The sequence below is a fragment of the Anopheles aquasalis genome, chromosome 3 (genome assembly GCF_943734665.1).
Source record: "Anopheles aquasalis chromosome 3, idAnoAquaMG_Q_19, whole genome shotgun sequence".
Taxonomy (NCBI): Eukaryota; Metazoa; Arthropoda; class Insecta; order Diptera; family Culicidae; genus Anopheles; species Anopheles aquasalis.
In genome coordinates, this window is record NC_064878.1 from 32521596 (window position 1) to 32536595 (window position 15000).

At 43.7% G+C, this 15000-nt stretch overlaps 4 protein-coding genes across 10 annotated transcripts in view; 1 reads left to right on the plus strand and 3 right to left on the minus strand.

Annotated features, from left to right (window-relative positions):
* Positions 1-4005, minus strand: part of LOC126576960 (uncharacterized) — a 9566-nt gene extending 5561 nt beyond the window's left edge. The window contains exon 1 of the mRNA XM_050238281.1: positions 3709-4005. The gene's annotated coding sequence lies outside the window, so the exon portion shown is untranslated. The remainder of the gene's footprint in view (positions 1-3708) is intronic.
* Positions 4006-4333: 328 nt separating this feature from the next.
* Positions 4334-8567, minus strand: LOC126577547 (protein lin-54 homolog). 2 transcript variants are annotated; one of them, XM_050239236.1, is made up of 6 exons: positions 8399-8567; positions 8192-8328; positions 7345-7532; positions 5650-7271; positions 5420-5565; positions 4334-5344 (listed from the first exon to the last, which is right to left on the minus strand). In XM_050239236.1, the coding sequence occupies exons 3-6, from the start codon at positions 7510-7512 to the stop codon at positions 4887-4889; spliced, it is 2394 nt and encodes a 797-aa protein (XP_050095193.1). In that variant the 5' UTR covers positions 7513-7532; positions 8192-8328; positions 8399-8567; the 3' UTR covers positions 4334-4886. The 2 variants fall into 2 exon arrangements, with proteins under 2 accessions (XP_050095193.1, XP_050095192.1); XM_050239235.1 differs by having other exon boundaries at positions 8192-8567.
* A 516-nt stretch (positions 8568-9083) lies between these two features.
* LOC126575008 (SET domain-containing protein SmydA-8-like) lies at positions 9084-11625 on the plus strand. Of its 2 annotated transcripts, XM_050235482.1 has the most exons (4): positions 9084-9336; positions 9609-9635; positions 9902-10655; positions 10739-11625. In XM_050235482.1, exons 1-4 carry the CDS (start codon positions 9190-9192, stop codon positions 11545-11547), a joined length of 1737 nt encoding a protein of 578 aa, XP_050091439.1. In that variant the 5' UTR covers positions 9084-9189; the 3' UTR covers positions 11548-11625. The 2 variants fall into 2 exon arrangements, with proteins under 2 accessions (XP_050091439.1, XP_050091440.1); XM_050235483.1 differs by lacking the exon at positions 9609-9635.
* The window catches only part of LOC126575007 (serrate RNA effector molecule homolog), a 5570-nt gene continuing 2179 nt past the window's right edge, over positions 11610-15000 (minus strand). For 2 of the 5 annotated variants that reach the window (XM_050235480.1, XM_050235479.1), the window contains exons 6-9: positions 14876-14942; positions 12674-14799; positions 12478-12597; positions 11867-12189 (exon numbers count right to left, since the gene is read on the minus strand). In XM_050235480.1, coding sequence (XP_050091437.1) covers positions 12108-12189; positions 12478-12597; positions 12674-14799; positions 14876-14942 — 2395 coding nt within the window. In that variant the 3' untranslated portion in view covers positions 11867-12107. Of the gene's footprint in view, positions 11820-11866; positions 12190-12477; positions 12598-12673; positions 14800-14875; positions 14943-15000 lie in introns of those variants that run through there. The other 3 variants (XM_050235478.1, XM_050235477.1, XM_050235481.1) reach the window with 2 other exon arrangements.

The window sequence follows — 15000 nt, forward strand, 5'->3', positions numbered from 1 at the left end:
TCAGACCTATTGCTTTGGATGTAATTTTGGTTTATTTTTAACTATGTCAGTCTTGAAACTCAAAATTGTAATAAAAGCAATAAAACAATTCAACTTTAAAATAGGACTGCCTGATGGCGCACCCTGTAGATGTTTCGAATTTTTTGAGGAGACAATTTGCAATATTCCCACTCAAGACAGATGAGAATTTGAAGCTCACTCTGTACATTTCTCATTTAAACGGCCAATTGCACAAAACAGTATTTTAAAACTGATAATATGCAATAATTTTTATCAGTTTGCAAAAGAGTATACTACAGAGATTTGAAAAAAGTAACAGTGTTGAACTTGCTCAATTCCTTTAAAAAGAAATGTAATGTAATTTTTCATTACATTAATTGGCATAGGCAGCAAGCGTTATGATGTATGAGTAAGCTCTTTACACATTTTAAAGTACATTTTGGAGACTTTTTTTGTTGGTCCATAAAATTATCCCTTTAAAAAATCCATTCTAATGGTTGCAAATTAATGATTGCATTTTGCGACAGTTCTTGAATGCTCGCGTTGTTCTTTCTTTGGTGAGCAGAAAGCGATTGAGCGTTACATAAACCGACACCGTTACCATTCTCTTCTAACAGCCTTTAAGCTGGTACAGTACATGCTTGCTGTCAATTGATACGTTGACTTTCAATAACCCTGTGCCAAACGGGGCCAGGTCTCTTTCTAGTGATAATGTTTAATGAAGGATGTCGATTTAAGCGCTTGTTTCCGGACACGGTCCACTGACCTGCAACTTCGAAACTATGAGCGGAGGTGACGTGAACTTCACGACAAACAATGGCCATACATGAACCAAAATTGCAGAAGGCAGAGAAGAGGCTTTGGTCGATAGTTTAAACACCGTTTCTGGATGTTTCACACCTCTCACAGCGCCCTAAAACAGAGCTCGAAAAAGAATTGGCCCTCAATTTGCTGGGACATAGGCAAGGATAGCGCGGAACCGTTGGGTGAAGTAAAATCATTATTGATTTTGCTACCTCCAACAATCGCACTATTCTAACATGAATGGTCACACGTCATAGAGCAGGCATCGGCGAGGGTCGCTGGAATATGCCTGCTGCCTTTAGCTTGAAATGTATGTCTAAACTTTATTATCATCGACAACAGACGATCCTCACCATCCCATCTATCAACCAGTTTACAAGCACATTGTTATAACACAAGTTAGCGATCATTGGTAGGGCCCAAAGCGGAAGTAGGAGTTTGCAATGTGTTCTAATAGATATGCACTGATGTACATCACGAACCGACCATTGCAATCAATTCGACTCAATAAACTGTAACCATTCCATTCAGTCTAAAAACCAATTGTTCCCCATCCTAGTGTTTGTTCTCTTTTTATTTCTCGAACCTTTTTTTTCTCTAATTTTTACAACAACTAAGGTTGATATAAAAGCTGTTGCTTTGGAAACTCTTGATATTGTGTTCTCGATTTGATCATTTTTCAATAACCAACGTATAAGATCATGGTTACAATTTCAAGGTCATTGCATTTCCATACTTGCTCGCTTGCTTGCAAAGGCGATGCGATTAGCATTCACGTTCTTTTTGTTTCAAGACAATTTGTTCTGTATCGTTTGTAATAGACAAATGAAATAATAAAACAACACTAACAGCCGTTTACCGTGTGTTATCAGTAAGTAAACCGGATGCACGCATTGTATTCGTCGATATCGGGAATGCTAGAGCACAAGTACTATGGGACCTATCAGTGAAATGATTGAAATACTTATTAGTTTTCATCTTGTGTTCTGGGCTGGCAAAGCAAAAAGGGGCCCAGGTTACTCCAGCCAGATACGGATGTACAGATGCACTAATGTTTGCATTCATCTTAGGCACCGTGTTACGAGATATCGTACATGATTTAATAATCATCTCACCTCCTTTAACCTGAGGGGCTGAACACGATGAGCGTTGGATGTGTTGTGCCTATTACGAGAACTAAAGGGAACTGAACGCTGACAGTCTCGATGTAAATCAATTTCAATTTTCACTTTTTATCATAAGACACACACACTTTCTAATAAAAACTTCCTATGTAAAATACTGCATATTATGTTACGCGATAATCATTTCACTTTATATTCCACACGGACGGGTGTCGATTACCCACTTGTCTTGGAGGTGTCTAGGGGTTTTATTAATTGGTTTGAGCTGTTGTTTCATTTGATGGATCACAAAGTTAATGTAACACATTTAAACTTAAATTACGAGCATGCGAACAATCTTCTGAACAATATAAATCACAGCCTCCGATTTGAAGATGTCTAAATGTCACTGATTCCTATTATCGATATAATGCCATTGTCCGCTTAATAAATATATTAAATTAAACTAATTCTTTTCTCTTCTCCCTCGTTTGTAAACGCCTTCACTCGTCTAATAAAAAAAAAAACAGAACGACCAGCACATTTCTTTGCTGTTTTCTTCAATCAAAGTACAATGATTGAACAAGATTGATGATGGTCGTATAGGCTTGCCATTACTTAATGATTATATATTAGAATACCTTTTGCTAGTGCACTGTTCGGTTTCTAGTGCGTTTGTGAGCACGAGGGTCCAGTTTGGAGAAACTTTAGAATTGTTTGAAAAAGAAAACACATCTTAGTCCACCAGGATACACGAGGATAGCACAAGCATAGTCGTAATCATCGATACCATGCCAACAGGGGCTCACAGGTTGATAGGTTGAGACGATTCTTGTGCATTGAAACTATCCATCAATTATGAGTAAGAATTATGTTTTTTTTTTCATTGCTGTTGGCACGATGCAATCCGTTGGAAGTTAGTTAACTTTTGCCCCTGCCTGGAGCTGGCTGGACGGAAGGGCGGTCGAAGTGGGGTTTGAGGAAAAGCCCCCTTCAAGCGATGCACACGGATGCAAATAATCGCAGGATACCCGACTTGGTCACGACTTACTATTTCGACTTTTACACGACTTTCTATTCCGCTCTCTATCGCTCGCTCTTTTTCTCTCTCGGACACACTTCGTTACATGGCGCTAGAAGGAAGAAGACAGCCACACAATCTGTGGCAAACATTCAACTATCGATTGCTTTGGGGCCAAGTTTTTATGCCAAAGACAAAGATCATTCGATACTTTTCGCGACCAACTGAACATAAACGAACAGGCAAGATGGGGCCTACTTAGCCACCAGCGCTGGCTATCTCAGTGGATGACATAAAGGAGACTTTGCCAAACCTACTTTTTTCCGTTATATACCACCAACCGTCAGCAGTTCCCTCTCCATCGCCCCATTACACGCACTTGGCCAACGAATCAATCCCCTCCCGCAGCAAATGTTAAAACGGGCATTTGCTTCTAAACGAAAAGTCCCAATTCTTAGCCAGGCATCGCGGATGAGATCGACGGAACACAAGCCCGCAGCACCCCTGCGTCGAAGGGGATCGCAAAAGCCTCCGCCTTCCACATCCCTACTTGGGCGGACGGTTCTTCCACTTTGCTGATCCACACTACACTCGGTTACCACTAGCCTCGCTGGAAAATGTACTTAAAACTGGCAAACCACTAGAAGCAGGGGTTTCTGGCTAATGGTTTATGTGTAAAACGTTGGGAGGACAGAGTGACTATTAAACCTATTAAAGTTAGCCCCTCTAGCCACAGTCCAATCGATAGTGTACACCGCCACAGCCTGAAAGTTTACTTACACGGGAAGTGTGGAATTCTGGACCGTTGCTCGGACCTGGCCACTCGACGGAAGAAGAGGCTGGGCGATCCCAATTTTCGATTCTTTGCAGAGTTCCGTGCGTTCGATCGAGAAGAAAATGAAACAACGACCAACCATTTGACACTCGGCCGAGCCGAGAGCGAGAAGGCACGAGCGCGGAAAGACAGAGACCAGAACAGCGCTGACGTTTTAACGGCGCCAATCTCCTTTTCAAAAATTTTATATAAAGGCGACCACTGAAATTCCCGAAACCTGAGCTGCTGCAACCTGAACTCCTGTATTCAGCTATACGCGAAAACTAAAATCCACTGAGACTACTTCAACGATTTATCAGCAAAATTCCGCACTGTTGGCACGGATCGCAACCAACAGTGGATTTCTGCTCTATCATCGTGCCAACGACAACGGAACGACAGCTATACCTGAACCTTTTTTTAGGGGCCTGCCAACAACTAAAAGTAGAGTACATAGAATTTGAATCATTTTTATCGATGATTTTTTTTTTAACAAGTTCCATTTGAACGAAGACGGAGGCAAAAATAAATCTCAAAATAGAATTCATGTATTTCTAACAATCAATTTAGACACAGAATGATTGATGAATGATTATTAAACAAACGTTTTTTTATTGTGTAGTTATATCCTGTTTATATGTGCTTATAAGAATGCTTATAAAAGAATGATTCATTCGCATTCTTAGCCTTTTTACATTACTTATCTATGAATCAAACTAGAATATGATTCAATGGATGAATCTAAAATTATACATGAACAGTTTTATTTTTCTGATTGTGTTACTAGAAATATACAATTCGTCCCTTAATTAATGATAATAAATTGAAAATGATTACTATCAAATCGTTAGAATTGGTAGAATCGTTTCGGACCTTCAGGGTGTTGAAACATATTCATACCAAAGTGCTTTTCTATTTGTTTGCTAAACAACGAATGCTAGGTAGCGAAAGGATATTCAAACGGTACCTTCATACGCATGGACATGGGCATAAGAGATGTGCATTAATCTAGTTATACATTGTTGTCACCTTCTAAACTTACATTACACTATGAAAACCAAGAAGAAAGCGAAGGCTGCCTTTTCGCCTAATTTAGTAGCTAAGCTACTTCGGATGTATTACACTTGATGCCTGAATTGATTTGTTAGATCTCTTCCGGTTGAGACGCACGGGCGGTTAGATCGTTGTCGGATTTCGAGGCGAACTCCATGATTTCCACTAAACAGCGCCCGAACTCCTGCAGTATCATACGCTCAGAGGTGCGTATGCTGCAGCCGCGTTTTTGGCATTCATCCGCCTGAGCGATCATGCATTGCAGCGTTGCCTCGATCACGTCTGGTGTCATGAAGTTGTGTGGTTGCTTGTTTAGAGGTAGCTTCGACATATCAGTGTTGAGCGACAATTGGTTCGCGTTCGCCGCATCATAAACCATCAGTTTTGTATCACCTGTCGATAACGCCTGTGACAAATGTCTTTGCATATCGCGCCCATACAATCCAGGGGATAACTTAGGCGCAACACCATCCTCCAGCGATTTACCTGAGCCATCGGCAACTCCAAAATAGTGAAACTCTTGTACGAATTGATCGGTGTTGCGGCATCCTGTAGGGGAGACCAAAGAATGAAGTATTAATTGATTCCTAATAACCATCAGTCGTGGTTCCTGTTCCAACTTACCAATGCATTTGCAGTTGCTGGAGCAAGGAATTTTTGCCTCGTAACACTCGCAGTAGTTCTTTAGGCAACCGGATCGCTTACAGTTGCACCCCTTTGTGTGTAAACGCGTGGCAACATCGGATGGTCCAATCGAGCCAATTTTTGGTCTGCATTTCAAAAAGAGAGGAAATGAAACGGTGAAGCAGTTAGTCAGAACAGCATGGATACCGATAGAGCAGCCATATACGTACTTGAAAGCATTCGGATTACGTTCGAGTGTGCAACGGATGGCTTTCTGACGTGCATAGTCGTCCTTCTGCGTGTTGTGGCAGTCCTTACAGTTGCAGTTGTAGCAAAACTCGCCATTTGCAAAGCAATCGCAGTATAATTTTAAGCATTGGGATTTAGTACAATTGCACGGTCGCTTTTTATAGCCTTCTTCAGCATAACTATAAGACATGGACGTGATCGAATGTGCAGCTGATGCCTCTATATCGCCCGACTCATCATAGTCCTCTTTAATTGAAGACAGGATTTTCGTTTCAGTAAACGGTTTTTGGTCGAAATCGTCTTCCTCGTCTTCATAGCTAACAATCTCTTTCACGATCGTCTCTTTAGACGCTGAACCGCCTGCTTTCGGGAGCATAGGGGATTTTCCAAGAACCGTTCGAATTTGCTTTGAATCGATCGGTTTCATATCTTCTGTTTTGATTACTAAAGAACGTGATCCCCCAACTACATTTATCTTATTCTGGGTTTGTAAATTATTGCCGCTAATGATGATTCTGCGCTGTGTAGGCAAAGGAGGCTTCCCAGTTGAAGATGTAGGTGTAGCTGTAGTGCTACTCGTTGCTTGAATTTCACCATTGCGGACCACGTAGGTCTTATTGTTTTGCAAGAAAATCTTCGAGGGAATTGTTACAGCTCCAGCCGGCGATTTTGTAGTGAGACTTCCTACGGAACGAACCTGTCCGATCGCCGAGACGGTGTTCTGTTTATTTGTCGTTTGCACCACTATCTTTGTTGGCAGTGCTGCCGTATCAGCCGCCGAGTCAGTTCTATTTTGCGCTGGCTTCATTACGCGCAAATACTGTACAGGTTTCACACCGGACAGATTAACGGATTGTAGTTGTGCCTTTTTGCCAGCCAAAGCAGAAGCATTTGCTGTGTTTAAAATAATTTTAGGAGAATCAGCACTAGCTTGGTTGGCGTGGCTATTAAGAACCCGCGTAGCTATCGGTTGGGTGGAAATGTTCGCCTTCGTCACGCGCAGTGAGCCTTCTGGGATTTGTCCAGACACACATGGAACAACTTGAGAAACCATTTTCATCGTGCTTCCCGGGAGGGATTTCATAGTAATCGTTTTAGTCGTGCTCCCTGCGCCTGTAATATGGGGAGACGATTTGGCCAGGGTAACGTTTTTTGGCACTACTGGAGACGCTGATCCACTCTTGGACTGTATCTGTACGACGCGAGCATTCGCGTTAAGCAACACTTTAGTGGGAGGTTGTACGCTAGGGCTGCTAACGGCGATCGATCGTTTCAAAGATTCGTTTGATTTCATTATCACTGACCCGTCGGATTTGACCAGACGGTAGGACAGTGTTTGAGTAGCCGGCCTCTGATTTGTCTGAGAGTTGTTTAGCAATTTGATGGCGCTACCACCGGTAGACGCAACTTGCGATGGTTGTGGCCGTATCACCACAACACTATCCAAAGTAGTAACAGGGCTCCGTCCTGACGATTGAAGCGTAAATTTTCTTACCCCTTGTACGTTTGCAGAAACCGATGGTACAACCTCTCCATCTGAGTCAGAATTGCCATCTTTTTCCTCGAGTAATTGTTCCTCGTATTCCTCTCCATCGCAACCAATCTAGATACAAATGAAAAATAATGTTAAATCCACTTGATGCCACTATATGCCCGTTGAAGATTGTATCGCTTACCATTTCGATTGTTTCGATTGTTTCAATTTCATCGAGATGCTCCTCATACTCATCATCGCCAGTTAAAATCAGCTCTTCATGTTCTTCCAGCTCGTCCACTTCCTCATACTCCATCGTGTATTCCACCAGATCGTCGGAATCTTCGATATTGTGCTTCAATTCGTCCATGTTTAGTTAATCAATGTATTCTGTGCAAAACAAAATATCTATTGAATTGGTTATCTGGCATAATTGTTCGTTGAACAACTTCAACGGGATTAAACGAAATATCAAACTGCATCTATTTTATTTTTAAGGGACAAAAATCAACCAAATGAGAAGGTTTTTTTTCAAAACCCCAACATTCGGTCTGTCATTATTATTCTGTAACGCATTTCCCTGCCGCGATGTGACCAGGGGATGCCCACGGAGCTTATTAGGGGCTGGGGTTTTATGATACCTTTTCTTTTTATGATTATCTACAAACGAATGCGATAGCGCAGCAGTCTTGTTAAGCCGAAGTGGAAATCATATTTCTCCCAGAAACTTTTTCGCTTCTTTGAAATTCAAATTCAAAACAAACTTTTTGAAGGAGCTCTTGAGGAGTGAAAAGAGGGTGGGAGGGGAATGGGTGCGAAGTATTTTTGACTGCGACGTTTGCTGGTTAGATCCAACTTCTTCTGAACCAGCGCGCGCTGCAGATTTGGCGACCGAAAATGGCAAAAAGCGGATTTCATGGCTTATTTTCGATGCGACATCGGTGTTGAAAGTACTACAGCACGCGGCCTTCAGTCGTTCCTAACAGCTAATCCGCGTAATTCAACCAGCCCGCTCTGAATACTTGGTTATGTGTGATACGGAAACTTACATCGAACAGTTGGCGCGGATCGAATCTCTTTCCCCAAATCACTTTAATCGCCGTAGGTATCTACCGTAGGGTCCTGGGGCGTTCCAGTCGTCACCGAAGAATCCGTTTTCAACTTCAGCCACAAGCACTTTTCGGAGCTAGATCGATGTTCCCTCGAACAGTTTGCTTCCGGACCAATAAGACGCGTATTTATTTTGCAAAACTCACAACGTTCCACAATGGCCAGAGTCCGCCCGTCGACCGGGAATACACGATATTTAGTGGGCGCGAATGGTACGGCAGTTTTTAGCAGCGCGTGTTATCAGAAATCGAGAATTTGAAGAATTAAATTTCAAAATCAAATTTATATTTCTCCGTTTTTCTTTCGGCACCTTTTTTCGTTCTCGAACCAACAATTTGACAGTACCAGACCAGCGCTGCCAACCTGCAGGCGGGCGTTCCTTTTGAACCGGTTATTTCGGATTCGGAAAACACGCCACCCGACTCGAACCGATAGCGCGGCTGTGAATTCGAAATTCGTTTGATTTTATGCGAAGAATCCACGGAAAATACAAAAGAGAAAAAGGACTGGACAACTTTCATTATCAGTCAGCTGTATCATCGTGTTGTGCTCATCACACGGATGCCTAAATGCCTTTTTATAAGAAAAGCTTGAATGAATCATTTAACTCAATCAATACCGATGCATTTATTTTATAAACTATAGGGCGTCGCCAATCGAAAAGAAACAGGGATAACTTAATAAGAGGATCCTGCAGCTTCATGATTCTTCGATAAAGATCGCCGTTGATACATAAACCACCATTTATTTCGAAAGAACACAAATCGCATGCGCAAGCCGGAGCGGACGGCTTAAGAAACGTGGTTGCATCATTTAAAAGACGGATTGAGTTCACAGTCGCTGTTTTAATACGGCTAGTGAAACGTAATTCCTTTAACTTAACATCGTTCTGGTCCGTTTACAGAAAAGACCGCAAAGTCGCCCCTAAGCGAGCAGGATGAATGTGGCCAAAAAGTGCGGCTTTTGCGGAAAAGAATCGACGTTAAAGTGTGGCGGGTGCGCCGGAATCTACTATTGCAATCCGGACCATCAGAAAAAGCATTGGCGTGCAAAACATAAAAATGAGTGCGCCAAACCGTACGAGGTGAATTTTTCGGGAACCAGGTTTGCTTCGCATTAACAGGCTGCATTTTAGTAAAGGGCTTTTATTGATAACACTTTGCAACTCTAATCTCACCGGTGCAACGCTACAGTACAGTACAGTAGTTGAAGAATCTAGCTAAAAATAGATCTCGGCTATGTCTGAAACGTGCGCCGGACACGCGCTATAGAGACCCCTCTATAATCGTGATCTCTTTAATGACCAGCGGTAAAAAATAACTTATTAACAGCTTTTAAATTCTTCTGCCTGATTAGATCGTCTATCATTCGAAGGAAGCAAAGGTAATATAAAGGTGTAAAACTATAATACTTACTTGCCAAACCATTCAAAAACACTTATTATCCTTATTCACTTTCGTGCTCCTTTGGCAGATTCCCAAAAAATGTCGAAATTTCCGCTTTAAAACAGCAAATCGCTATCGTGTGCTAACCAAAATTACAATTACAGACCTTCAACATGTCGCTACCATGTCGATATCCCATGTGTCCCACGCAATCTCTATTCGATACGATCATTTACAAGTATGATTTGCTCCCCGTTTTTGCAGCTGGCAAGGAATGAAGAAATTGGCCGTTACTTTATGGCCACCAAGCCCATCCCCAAGGACACGGTACTGTTTTCTGAAAACCCGCTTGTAATTGGACCAAAATGGAATCTGGACGAGTACGAGCAACGGTCGGCGATAGTTCCGTGTGTTGGTTGTTTCGCTGATTGTCGCCTCGGACAATTCCGTTGTGAGCATTGCCATTGGCCAGCCTGTAAACCGGATTGCCCCGGATTGACCAACGCGAACCTACACGGTATTGAGTGCGGCATCCTTCGCTTCGGGCGGGCCCCAAAGCCCACCGATGATCCGGAAACATTCTTCGACTACTATCGCTACGATGCACTGCTAGTGCTGAAGTGTTTGGCCATCCAGATCCGTAGTCCAACACAGTTCGAGCAAATGATGAACCTGGAAAGCCACTATGAAATGCGTAAGAATACGCATTACTATCAAGATGCCGATGACCGCGTGGTGTCCTATTTGTTGCGCAATTATTTGGAACCGCTGCAAAAGCTTGAACAAAAGCAAGGCAAGCAAGTGCTCAAGGTGTGCGACAGGAAGGTGCTGCACAAGATTGCCGGAATATTGGAGGTAAATGCAATGGTAATTCCATTGGCTAATGGAAGAGAAATTTGTGGTCTCTATCCCATCGGGTGTATGCTGGAACACTGCTGTGTTCCCAACTCGTTTTACACGTTTGACTGCTCTAAGGGCATGAAGCTAACGTTCAAGGCCGGAAGGGATATTCAAAAAGGTTTGTTTCCGTATACTCACTACCGGCCAATGCTGGCGGACGTTCATAATTCTCATTCTTCTGAGGTCGTCCTTCTCGAACAGGTGAACACTTGTCCACAACCTATACGCATTCCTTGTGGGGAACGCATCTACGCCGGCAGCATTTGAAAACGAACAAATACTTTGGTTGCAAGTGTGAACGCTGCTCTGACCCGACGGAATTCGGAACGTTTCTTAGTGCTCTAAGGTGTATGGGATTGGATGGAGAGCCATGCGGCGGATATCAGCTACCGATAGATCCACTGTCCGAAACCAGTGACTGGAAATGTGATCGTTGTCCGGTGCAAATAACACACGATCAGGTGAACTTTCTCTTGTCGAAGATTGGCGAGGAAGTAGATGAGCTTATGGGACGCAAGGCCTCCGTCAAGGAATTCGAGGATCTCATACACAAACTGCAGAATTTCTTGCATCCTAATCACTTCCATCTGCTTACGTTGCAACATTCGCTGATTCAAATGTACGGCCACTTAAGCGGATATCAACTACAGGGACTTTCCGATGCGTTGCTGCAAAGGAAGCTGTCCATGTGTCGCGATATGATGCGTATTATCGACGTGCTCGATCCCGAATCGTTTCGACTCACGCTCTACGCCGGGTCCATATTGCTAGAGCAGCAGTTTGCACTGGTTGAACGGAATAGACGACAGCAAACTTCCGGTACTGGTAACGTAGAGAACATGAAGCGTGACTACCAAGAAGCGTATGATTGTTTAATGCGCGCTAGAAAAATGCTACACAATGAAATGGGAACTAAACAAGGAAAGAAGCTGTTGGAAGAGGTAGAGCGCGCACTGGAGCGGATCAGCGACGATCCTTTGGCAGCAGTTGATCCCGTGGAAACAGTCTGAGCTGATCACATCGCGGCAGGATCATTGCGACGTTTAACACAACTTTTTAATAAAACAATTAATTAAACCTTTTTTCCAGACATCATTTAATAAGGATGTACAGAGATTTTGTTTGGAATTAAGTTTTGCTAAGAGAAAGCTACGTTAGAAATTAACGCTCGCATAGTACACCCAAACAGGGTCGTGGATTTGATTAAAGAAACTCGTCAGGTTCCCGAGGAGCATCTAGATCGCGATAGTGAATTACTGGTCGGTAGTCCGGTCCTCCCATTCTAAAAATATAAACATAAAAGACGTTTGTTTTATAGAAAACTGTATCCTCTGGAAAAAGACGACAATGACGAGCTACAGCTGTGGTGTTTCTTGGGAAAATGTTCTTTATTTTAGAAAGTTGCTATACCGATTTCGGTGACGCCAAAAACTAATTTATAAATGTGGTTGTATTGTGTTGAAAAAAGAATTGATCGTTTCTGCTACCATTCGTCATTTCTGCTCTAAGCCCATGTTAATCTAACCAAACTGCCTTGTGCGATGTTGAGGTAGATTGGGTAGATGGCAGCTCAAAAAAAACTATCATTGAAACTGGGCACATCCAAATCGCTGTAGGCAATAATCGGTCGTCGTGGTTCGACTAACGGCCCTCTGAGAAGTGTGTATACCACGATTAGAGAACCGGATGGAGCGGCAACAATCGCCCGTCAACCACATGCCATAAAAGAGCGCCATGGAAAGGATAGTCAGCGGGAAAGAAAAAACAAAACAAAAACTCATTATCCAATGTAAACGTGAAACTCGAATCGGTAGGTAGGTGAAGGCGACGTCAAAAGTAGCGATCAATTCCACAGGAGAAACGCTGCACCAAGTCTATGAATTTACACGCGCCACGACCACTACTAGATCACCCTACATTAAAAAAGCTAAAGCACATACCTTCCAGAGCGTCCGTACTGTGGTCTGCCCCTTGAGTTGGGTGCCATCATTGGCGCTGGTGCGTACGGCGCATACATTGGAGCATAGCTGTGCGACATTCCGAATGGAGGATTACGATAGCTACAATCATAGACGAGTAATTAGTAATGCATTATGTGTAGGGTATAAATACCAAGGCGTTCTGTGTTCAACTCACCCTACTCCGGATACGACACCTGCACCACCACCGGGAGCGGCGGTTTCGGAGCCAGATTTCTTTGAATTACCGGGGTGTTCCGGCAACTGGGGACGTTTCGAATCTTTAAGGTAATTATTGAAGTATTCCACCTCCTTTCGCACTTCTTCGACTTTCTCTCCGTGCTTGTTGAAAATGTGTTTACGCACGAAATCGGGTCCTTTGAACTTTTTACCCGAAAGCGGGCACAGCCACTTATCCTTGGCAAGTTCTTGTGTGTTAGCAGTGATGAATTTTTCAACCTCAACTTCTGCATCCTTTGCACCAAGCTTCTTCATCTCATCCGCATCAAGATCAACCATTTTGGTGAGGAAAGAGGCCATCTTTCCCTCAAATGAGCGTACATATTCTTGGATCTCATTAGTGGACACCTTGCTTTGGGAAGGTGGGCCACGAGCATGAATGATACCGCAACGATTGGGCATCTCGTCCTCGTACGGGTATTCGCAGTGGTTATAGAAGTCCACCGAATGTACAATACGCAGGTATAGAATGAGTTTATCAAGGACCTCGATCAACTGAGGATCACGCTCGATTACTTCACCTTCCGAAACCTTCTTGCTCTCATCCGAAAGACCTAGCAACTCCTCTTCCTCCGCCGATGCTTCTTCAATCAGATAGTCGGTAATGTTTTGAAGGACGGGATTTTTTGATTGCAAACCAAACGATTGCACATCCTGTCTTCGTCCATTGGCACCGTCCCCATCACCACTCAACGATGGATCTTGCTCATCCTTCCACAGACCCCATTTATCATCGAGGTTGTGCGCAATCTTAGCACCGAGTTTGATATCGCTGCGCACGATAGTCTTGTGGCAGGTGACACCATTCACCGGGCGGACTCGTCTGCTAAGATCTTTGTTCACTATTGCTCCAAGTTCGCAATCGCGCAACCGAATATTGTTCAAATGCCAACAAATTTCTTTGATGTTTACCTCACGCTTAAACGTGACCCAGCCACGACGGAACCAACGTCTTTCCAGTAGCGGATCCGCGATGGCAACTCGGAGGAATCCGTTGTACCGACGGCACATTGCCTCCACTTCGGCCTTCGTGATGGAAGGTGCAAGGTTGCGTAAAAAGATTGAGCTTGTTCGATGAAGAGCACGAGGACCACTCACGTCGGTAGTGCTATCTTTCACTAAATCAATGGTTTCCGTCTTTTTCTGCTTTCCTGCATCGGAGTCTTCTCCCTCAATTCCCTCTACTGACTTCTTTGCATCCTCGTCTTCTTTTCCTTCCTTCACTTCCGCCAGTGCTGGTGACTCTTCATCGTTCGGTACGGGTTTTTTGTCAACATGTAACCCTTCCGATGAGGCATCATCTGTAACTCCTCCATTCCCATGCTCCGCACTGTCGGTGTCCATCTTACTCTCGGAAGGCTCCTCCACCGGACTTTTCGGTGTTGATTCCATTTCCTTCTCCTTCTCTTCTTTCTCCGCTTCTTCGTCGTCATCGTCGTCAACCTTCCGCTGGGTCTCTTTGTCGTCATCCGAATCGCTAGAAGAAGATGAAGAAGACGAGGACGAACTCGATGCTGAATCGGAGCGGCTACGTTTCTTTCTAGTAGCGTCGGAATCCCTTTTTGCTTCCTCATCCTCATCTTCATTGGCAGCACGCGTACTCTCAATCCCCGCTTCGGTGCCATCTTCTTCAGTTCTTTTCTCGGGATGCTTGTCAGTAGTTTGCGTTGTTTCTGTCTCCTTGCCATTTTCATCAGAGCATTCTTCTTTAGCTTTCGCCTCTAGTGCGTCACCATCCGTGCCCTCTGCCTTGACACTTTGCTCTTCTTTCTTCACACCACCATCGCTCTCCGATCCGGTGGCGGCTGGTCCCGATAGGCCAGTATCTGCAGCTTTCGATTCCGCTTTAGGTTTATCGATTAATGCAAGCACTGCGCTCTTTGTCGTCGTATCGGCCACCGGCGGTTTTTCGTCCAGCATCTTCAGATCCTCCTCCGTGCCACCTTCGAGTTTAATGACGGCCGTATCTAACAATCGCAGCAGTGCATCACTGTTACAAGCGTCCACGGAAACCTTCTCAATCTCTTTCGAATTGAGCAATTCCAGAAATACTTGACAACGTTGCTAAAATGACAGAAAAGGCGCAGATATAACATACATACCGTCGACACTGAGCTAACTCAATGGTCAAGTGGCATACCTTTAGAAAAGAAAGTTGCTCTTTCTTCCGCTTTTCAGATTCCTCGGGATGATACTTGATTTTGAACCTATTGTGCATGGAGAAACCAATAAGCAGAAAGAAATCGGTTAAGTTTATGATGACAC